General features: G+C 36.1%; 1 protein-coding gene across 1 annotated transcript in view; it reads right to left on the minus strand.

Moving 5' to 3' along the window:
- The window catches only part of c2cd3 (C2 domain containing 3 centriole elongation regulator), an 82,025-nt gene that overhangs the window by 25,776 nt on the left and 46,185 nt on the right, over positions 1–10,064 (minus strand). Inside the window, 5 exon segments of the mRNA XM_056473268.1 lie at positions 1–67; positions 1,747–1,945; positions 4,208–4,629; positions 7,102–7,179; positions 9,513–9,781. The exon segment at positions 1–67 is cut by the window's left edge and continues 239 nt beyond it. Coding sequence (XP_056329243.1) covers positions 1–67; positions 1,747–1,945; positions 4,208–4,629; positions 7,102–7,179; positions 9,513–9,781 — 1,035 coding nt within the window.

Genomic DNA, 10,064 nt, shown 5'->3' on the forward strand with positions numbered 1-10,064 from the left:
GTGATGTGGACTCTGAGAGCAGCACCACACAGATTTACTGCGGAGCGCTTGAACAACGGATATACACCTGAGAGAAGGAGAAACCAGCGTTGGTCAGGAGAGAGAGAAAAATTGTTTATAAAAGTTTGCTACACAAATATGGATCATACTTCATATGGATCATAATTTTGTATACATTTATTGTATGTGCAATCTGCAATAATTTCAGTTCTGTTCAAAACTACACTAACCGGCCACTTTATTAGGTACACCTGTCCAACTGCTTGTTAACGCAAGTTTCTAATCAGCCAATCACATGGCAGCAACTCAATGCATTTAGACATGTCAAGACGATCTGCTGCATTTCAAACAGAGCATCAGAATGCGGAAGAAAGGTGATTTAAAGTGACTTTGAATGTGGCATGGTTGTTGGTGCCAGACGGGCTGGTCTGAGTATTTCAGAAACTGCTGATCTACTGGGATTTTCATGCCCAACCATCTCTAGGGTTTACGGAGAATGGTCTGAAAAAGAGAAAATATCCAGTGAGTGACAGTTCAGTAGGCACAAATGCCTTGTTGATGCCAGAGGTCAGAGGAGAATGGCCAGACTGGTTCCAGCTGATAGAAAGGCATCTTCTTATGGCTACTTCCAGCAGTTTAATGCGCCGTGCCATAAAGCGCGAATCATCTCAGACTGGTTTCTTGAACATGACAATGAGTTCACTGTACTCAACTGGCCTCCACAGTCACCAGATCTCAATCCAATAGAGCACCTTTAGGATGTGGTGGAACAGGAGATTTGAATCATGGATGTGCAGCTGACAAGTCTGCAGCAACTGCGTGATGCTCTCATGTCAATATGGATCAAAATCTCTGAGGAATATTTCCAGTACCCTGTTGAATCTATGCCACAAAGCATTAAGGCAGTTTTGAAGGCAAAAAGGGGTCCGACCCAGTACTAGTAAGGTGATGTACCTAATAAAGTGGCCGGTGAGTGTATTTTTAACTGTTTAAAAGCCTTAAAAATCATGGTGAGATATTCTTTTATAGCTGATTACATTAATAGATAGAAATAAAAATACCACAAATATTACTCAAATCATGTTTAAAATATAAAATCCTAAATGTTTACACTACACTTTAAGTTTGGGACAGTAAGTTTTGTTTTTTTTAAGAAATTAACTTTTTTTAAAATACTAGAATGCATAAAAACATTAATAAGTATTATAATAATAATAGCTGTTTTTTTTCGTGATAAACACAATTAAAAAAATTGCTAATCAACACAGTGAATGATTTCTGATATCTTGATGCTGAAAATTCAGCAGGAATAAAAAGAATTCTTAAAAAAATTTAAATAGTAATAATATTACTTTTTTTACTGTATTTGTGATAAATGCAGGCCTGGTGGGCATAGAACACAGCTCTTTTTTCCTAAATTTAAAAAATATAAATAAATACAATGTATTTTCTTGCAGTTTTCCATTTAATAAATGGGAAATCATCATTTGATAATTTTTAGAATGATTATGTAAGACACCAGTGCCAGTATTAAATTACTGTATAGCTTTATAATCTTTTATAATAATTTATTTAATAACAGTTTTCCTATAATATATCTATATATAAAACAACGCATCTTATAATAAATACAATACATTGAAAGTCATCTAAAACTATCATACAATTGTTTTTGCTACAATAACACAACTAAAAATGCATTCCAAAAAGAAAACAAATAATTAATTTGAATAAAAATATTTCTACCGGTGATAGTCTGATGGTGCTTCAAGCTTCCAGCAAGAGCAGAGAGATCCACAAAAGCAGAGCCCACCAGACGGTCTGCATTATGTGGTCGGACCCTCTTCTCTTTCCCAAAAGCGACCCACAGCTGCACCTCCAGCTTCTCCTCCCTCAGGTACCAGAGCAAGGGTCGAGTCCTCCTCAAGACCACACTTTTGCTCCCCTGAAATATTTAACATTGCTTAAGATTTCATTCAAGCGTTTAGTGCTCAGGAACATAACAAAACCCTTAGACTCAAAAGAAGGTCGTAACAAATTGGGGGCTCGTCTGGGATCCTTATTTTCAGATCACTGTTAACAAACAGAAAACATCACCACCAAGTAAGGTATGCATGCATATTAGCAGTTTTTTTGCTAAGCTGTTTGGCAGTTTTTTTTTCTGAGAGGGAAGGAAAGTCTGTGGTAAGGTAATAGGGTTTGATCTAATAGCGCTTATTCTCTCTCCTACTGCAGACTTTTGAACGCTGTAGAAAAACAGATTTATTGTTGATTGCTTTTTTAATACTAATGTTCCCAGGGATGCAGCAAAACAAATGATTAAACAAGCACTGCGTGATAGGCACATTAAAATGTCTTCTTCCCAAAAGTATTTAACTTTACCTGGTAAATTTATTGTTATTTGAAACAGACTCAAAACAGCAGGCCAAAGAAGGATCTGCCTTCTGATTTGAAATGAAATGTTCGTTACCCCTTTGAAAAATAGCTAGCTCACAAGACTTCACATCAGGCATCTTCTCTGACTGAGCATCACTATTGGGGGGATCTATTAAGAAAGTTTCAGAGATATCAACTACATCGGCAAGCTTTTTACTCTGAGCACGCGTCACTGAGCAAGAAGGTAAAACAGCTAAAATACTTCCTGTGGGCCACAGCCCACTAAAAAAAAATGTTAATTTCAATTAAGTTTAAGGAGAAGGATTTTATTTTTACATTTTTTCAGTATTTCTGAGCACATTTTTAAAAGCTTATAAAAAATATTCTCTCCTTTAAAAAAAAAACATTTAAAATTTGTGCAAACAATAAAAAGTGCATAACAAAAAGCCATAGTATACACACATTTAAATATTAGTCAAAGATAACAAGTAAACACATCATGAAGTTTTTTTTATTATTCAAAGAAAACAAAATATAAGACTGCATATCCCCGTGTGAAAAAGTGTTTGCCCCCATGTTAAAACACCACTTAACTCGCAAGGGACAAACTGCAAGCTTTTTATGTTTATATTTGTTTTATACTGTACATTCAGTTATACAATTTTTACATATTCAGTTTACAGTATTCCTTCTAATCGCTTCTTTAGATACGTTCAAATTAGGGTTGCTCATTTCAGTTAATTTTGCCAACCGTCAACCGCCGCTCGTTAACCGAATATTAACTGTTAACTAGTCAGATTAATTTTAAATTATTATTTAATAAAAAAATAATAATTGACGTGTCTATTTTGTGTGACACATTAAATATTGCAATTTAAAATTACAGAGCATCTTTATGCCGTGCAGTGTTTACAAAAGCATAGAAACATAGAATCAAAAACTAAATAAAAGAAATAGTCCTGCCCTAGATATTTTTCATTTAACTGCAAATTTTAGATTACAAAACGAAAACACTGACTCAATCCTTTTTAAGAACTGGCATTTGCTGTTTTTTCCAATCCAGTCAAATAAAAATATCAGGCTACCCAAAATCAATCGCTTACGGAAAATATGCATTTAATTAATGCTCCGCTATTATTATTATTATATCACAAAACCTCTAGCAACAATTTTAATACAAGTCCAGTTAGTTTAAAGATTGTCTTACGATTATGACTTATTTCCTCTGTCTCACTCATCTCACTCGCAGTCATTTTTATGACTGTTGATTGTTGTTTTTTATGTCTAATTGTCAAAATGTAAGTGTTGTAAAAAAGTGTATTTAAAAGTGAATGTCTGCCAAAAGTTCTAATAATTAAAATACTTAAACCAAATTCAGGTTACACGTTTGTCATTATTTTGTCATTGTATCTAATTGATATCCTTAAAACTAACAGACTGAAACTAACATTTAAAAAATGTATTTTAATTTCACGAGACTTCTAAAATAGTAAATAAATAAGTAAATAAAAGTTCGGAACGGTTTAAGCAATTTACAAGAGAGGGTGTTCACATTGGCTTGTGTTTTTATCTTGTGACATACAAGCCAACTTAATGTACATGACTCATGACTTTTGAAAATCTCCAATAAAATCCAACAGACCTGTTTCCACTGCTCACTCCACAGCACCACCCAATGCATATAGTCATAACTGGAAGTTTTAGGTTGCATTCCCAGTATTGATAATGGATTGACTGCATTTAAAGCCAGCAGTGACATTTAGAGTTTTAGTATCTATTATTTGAATAATGATTTCAGATTGAATGTTCAAATAATCGTGCACATCCCTACCTGAAATGCCACCGTGGCCAATCCCTCGTCTCCGTGGTTCTCATCTGGGATGGGGTGTCTGAGCTCAGAGCTGAAGGTGTGCTGCTCATATAGTTTGTATCTGTAGTAGCAGTAAGTGGATCGCTGTAGGTCTTCATGTCCGGGCAGCAGCAGGCAATGAATGGGCAGCCATGCTCTGGGCATTGAAAGGGATAACGATAGAGACTTTGAGTGCTCTTCCAAAGCATCTTCATCCTCTGTGCTGGCCTCGTCTTCACTGTGTCCCTTTATGTTCCATCCGAGACCACAGGCTGAACTGAAGACTCGCTCTCTGTCTGTATGATGGGAAAAACTAATGGAGATTTCAAGGCCTCCTGCTGAAGTCAGACCGTGAGATGATGATGTGCTCTGTGGAAGAGAGAGACTGTACCAGCCAGATATGCCTGTAAATGGATTTAAAAAATGATAGATCTTATATTAAATATTTTATTACCATTATTATTCAGCTTTGAGACAAAATAAATAAACTTCAAAACACTATTACATTTTAATCCAATTAAAGGTGCAGTATGTGAGTTTGACACCCAGTGGTTAAACTAGGTATTGCACGGCTGGTTCAAAACACACCCAAGCGCAGGTTGCCAGATTGAAGGAATATTTTCCATATTAAAAGGTTTTTTTTTGTTTTGTTTTAACCAATATCTGAAATTTATATTTTAGAAACTGCTGCTATTTCTCACTGGTGAACAACAGGATAAACTGTGATCACCTCAGGTACACCTCATGTGCTTTGTTCAGCGTTTATGTTAACAATGCGAGTTTGAATGCCATTTTGCATGACACTTTTACATTTATTGCCATCAGGGCTTGACATTAACTTTTTTGATCACCGGCCACTGTGCCTAGTAGTTCTCCAACATTACTAGCCACTCTGCATTTTCACTAGCCACAATTTTGTTGTTTGGAAAATATATTTTATTGCATAAATATGACTTTGACATGCTAAAATTTTTTGATTGAGATTTTTTGTTATGTCCGCATTCCACTTTTTGTGTGTCGTTAGTTTTTTATTTCACATGACATTTCACAGCTCACCAAACAATAGTTATTTCTTAGCCACAATTTTAAATGTCAAAACAAGCTAAATAGAGCTGTATACTATACTTTTTATTTAACAAAACATTTCTAAAAAAAAAAACAAAAAAAACTGACTTTTAAAAAATAATTATTGTCATTTATCTAAATGTGTTCTGGCTAAAGGTCTCTCAGATCACCAGTTAACTACACATAAATGAGGATTTAATCTCCCATTAAAGCAATGTTATTGTAAAAAATCATAATTAAACCATAGTAACAAAAACTGTGAGCAAAAGAAAGCAGGTGAAAAACATACAGTGTGTGACAATGAAAGGATGATCACACGCATGCGGTTAACATTAGGCAAATTAATAACCTGTTCAAAGAGAAAGCAACCGGTGCTGCATACAAAAAGACAAATCTGGAGCTCTTAAAAGCAGCATGACTGTGGGTGCATGAGCATAACTTTTTGTCTAGTCTATTTCGAAAGAGAACCGATCACAGTTGCGTTTCCAGGCACAGTTGCTTCACGTTTTAAACAGTCGCGTGCATCACATCAGCTGTGAGTGCGAGTGATCATCCTCTCATTCAGTATTCAACCTGCTTTCTTTTACTCGCGCGAACACAATTATTTTTGTCAGCCATGCTAGTTCTTGATTCTAACATCACGCTTGCACGCTTTTTGGGTAATTCTTATTGTAGAACCCCGCTTTTAAGAAAACTACAGTTTAAAAATGATTTTCAACAATTTAAAGTGGTTAGTGGGAGTGTCTGTCTAACCCGCCACAGCTGAAATCTACCCACATTTGGCGGGTTGGCGGGTGTTAATGTCAAGCCCTGATTGCCATACTACTGAAAGCTGCAGCAGATAGTTCACCTCAGATCTTGAAAATACACCATTGAAATTGAACTTTAGAACTGTGACTCAGTGCAAACCAACACATATCAGTGATTCAGCATGTACATTTAATATTGTTAAAAAGGTTTAATATGTATTAGATCATAAACCTTACCATTTAGTTAAAATGCAGTGAGTGCACTATTCTGTGCTTCTGAATGGCTGTATTTAAATTTCTATCATGTTTCGTCTGGTACAAACAGCCAAATTGCTGCAAATCCCTGCAAATCTCACAACGTAGCAAGTTGTTATGACACAGGGTTACAATGTAACCTGCTCACCTAATGTTTACATTCGTAATATTCATATAATTTGCTAATTAATAACCTCATGTGGAACTATGAATCCGCATCTCATTTCGCAGGCTGCTACTGTCCACCGGAGGTTGCATTTCGGTCACAAACACACACTTTTAGAGCTTTCCTGACTGAATGAATGAAATACACGGTTTTCCACCAGGACAATCTGGGGATCTGAAATATAACTGGCTAAAGTGGCAGTGGGTGGGTAAAAGAACCAAAACAAAAGACAGACATTCTGGCACGTAGCGCACATTTTCAAAGCAGAATATCTGACTTCAGCTTTGTTTTTCAGATAAACAAGAATGTTCACTTAGCATGTTTCTTAAATATTTGCAAACATATGATGGTATTTTTATGCTTTAGAAGAGTCACAAACTTACATACAGCACCTTTAAGATCATACTTTATGAGTACATATACCTAGTCATTTAGCAGACACTTTTGTCCAAAGTGACTTACAATCGAGGCATTTAGCGAATCAACAAGAAGATTTAGTGCTAGAGTAAAAGTACTAATAAGCAGCCAATATCTTATTAATGGGCAGGTAATAAGCCAGAACTTAAGAATTGATACTTAAACTAAAGTGTTTTTTAAAGTATCTACATTCTGCAAAACAACATAATAATCAAAACTCATACCACTTCTTTTATGAATCAGATCTGCAAGCTTAATTTTCACGGTTCCCAAGACAATGTCCTTCGATCTTTTATCAACCACTACAATGAGAAGAAACACAGTAAATAGTATTTACAATTACAGACATAAAGACATAACTTTTTTTTTGTTTGTTTTAAAAGTTTGTTTGATTTGAGCTAAAAGACAATAGAAGAAACCAACTGCACTTTAGTGGGTAAATATTTTTCTGGAGCAGCAAAATGTAGAATTTACATATAGCGACAGCACTAGCTTTAGTTCATTTAAAAACATGTTCTGTTAATGTAAATATAATATATAATACAATTTACTGTTGTGAAAAGAAATACTGAATAGCAAAAAACCCCTTTGCAGATTGTCATCTTGTAATTTTTTTATTACGTGTATCTGTCTTAAAATGTTGGAAACTCTTGAATGTATCCAGTCCATATTAAGTAAAACTAATTATTTAAACAGAGAAAAAGACTAGCTAGTACTTGTCACGATCACCAGCGATATAACAACCGGAGATCGCTGGTAAACACTCACATGAACTACAAATCCTCCATGTTTTGGACTACAACCCCCAGTCATGCAACACACACGCACACGCACGCACGCACGCACGCACGCACGCACACACACACGCACGCACGCACACACAACCGGTTCCAGATCCTGACTGATTACACTCACAGCTGAAGCTGCTCAAGAACTAATTCATGGACTATATAAACAGCAAAACACACAATGGTGCCGAGTCTTCTGTAACCAGGGATGTGACACTGACAACAGGGGTGTGGATCCAAATGCAGGTTTTTTAGAGAGGTCAGGCAAGCAATGGTCAGCACAGGAGCAAACAGATGTATATGGGCAATCCAGAGTCGTAGTAAGATACACAGGCAGATGGTCACAAGGCAGGCAGCAGACAGTAGTAAACAGATAAACTAGGCGAGGATCAAAACAAGGCAAAGCAAGACAAAGGAAACGTGTTGTAATGTCACTATACAGTGTAGGAATGAAAATTATCATATGCATTTGTTGTCTTTTCCACCAAAGAAGGCTCACAAAAATTCCAAAGGCAGTTACTGATTAGATCAGGGCCTGGTCTGTGGACTTTGGGGGTTTTATGATGTGGTCACATATTGATTGGTTAGCTTGGGCTTTAGTCACATGGTCAAGAAAGATACAAAATAGGTGGTAAACTCTGCTCTGGCTTTTTTCCTGGCCAGCGCTCTCCTGCTCTGCTCCTCTCCTCTTCCGGAGTCTATCTTCTCTGCCTCTTTGAGGCCTACTAGCTCTCTATGTCTCTCCCTCGCCCTGTCTCTCCTTCTACTTCTGGTAACTTTATTTTTATTTAAGCTGGGTACAATTATTATCATATGTTTTTATCATTTCATATTTTTTCATTTTATACAGTTAGTTTGTAATTAATTCAGTAGAACCATAGAGAATTATTGTCATTAAATGATTTCATTTTCAAGTATTTGTGAGTTACTTTTGATTTAACATCAACATTTAATTGCTCCATATTGCAATACAATACAATCACATAATATCAACGCTCTCCCACATTTTTAGATATTAATACTGCCCTTATTACTGTTTTTGGTATAAGATTGCAGAAGAATGGTTTGACTAGAATGTACAGTTTTACACCATCATGCTGTTAACTTTTTAGTCTTTCGGCAAAACTACAGTTCGAACTGCTGTGGTTAAAACCCCTTCTTACAACAGCTAACAAGACTCAGCAACATGCATGTCTTTGAGAGGTGAATATATAGTCCTGGTGATGAGAGGGAATGAGCCGCAGCTGTGAATGTCTAATCAGTGATGACTTGGAGCAGGTGAGTGTGTGTGTTGCATGACTGGGATTTGCAGTCCATTATGAGGTAGGATTGTAGTTCATGTGAATGTTTTCCAGCGATCGCAGGTAATCCTTACAGTACTGTATGCAACTGACCAATATTGGTATTAGTATCAGAATCGTTATTCACTATAAAAAAAATGTTGGGTTCCACACAATTTTTATGTTGGAACAACATGAAGAAATTAAGTCAACTGATCAGTTTTACAAATTTTAGTAGATTAAACATAAAACAATTAAGTCATCCCAAAACAACCTTAAGAATTGTGTTATTTCAGCTCATTTTAAACAAGTAGTTTGAACAATCATCAAATGTCTTTTTTTAGCATTGACCAACAAAATCCTATCAATAGTGCATCAATAGGTTTAACTAATAGTGTTTTTACAAGCTACACACATTCATGGATAATTTGTAATATGGGGTTATATAATTAATGATTGAATTTTTTTGGAAACATTTGCTCCCTAAAGAGATCCAAACAGCGTTAATGCAAGAGCAAGAAGACAAAAGATGTGAGTGTGTCTACTTTCAGAGGTTGTTTAACTCACTTTTGTGTGTGTCTCTGTTAAGGATGGTGAAGACAGCCATGGCGTCCTGCAGGAGTTCAGCCAGACTGACGCTCTCTCCGCTGTCTCTCTGCACCAGCAGGTTACAGCAGAACTCGGTGTGATGCTCAAACTCTGGGCAGAAGCTCCTGGCCACCACACGTGTGCTTCGAGACTCGCTGTCCGGCAGGAAGGAGAGCTGCACAGTGATGAATGAGTTCAGGCCCACTTCAGAGTAATACTGCAGCGAGCTGTCCGAGTCTGCAAGAGCTCTGAAATAAACACAAAGATGATGTGGAAATAAAAATGTATACAATCTAGTAATTCGATTAGCAATAGTATATATTCAATTCAATTCAATTCACCTTTACTTGTATAACGCTTTTACTATGTAGATTATGTCAAAGCAGATTTGCATAAAAGATTATAGTAAATTGAAACAGTGTCAGTCCAGTTTTCAGTGTTTAAGTTAAGTTCAGTTCAGTGTGGTTTAATATTTACTACAGAGAGTCCAAACACTGAAGAGCAAATCCATCGATGTGCAGCTCTAACTGA

The sequence above is a fragment of the Danio aesculapii genome, chromosome 15 (genome assembly GCF_903798145.1).
Source record: "Danio aesculapii chromosome 15, fDanAes4.1, whole genome shotgun sequence".
Taxonomy (NCBI): Eukaryota; Metazoa; Chordata; class Actinopteri; order Cypriniformes; family Danionidae; genus Danio; species Danio aesculapii.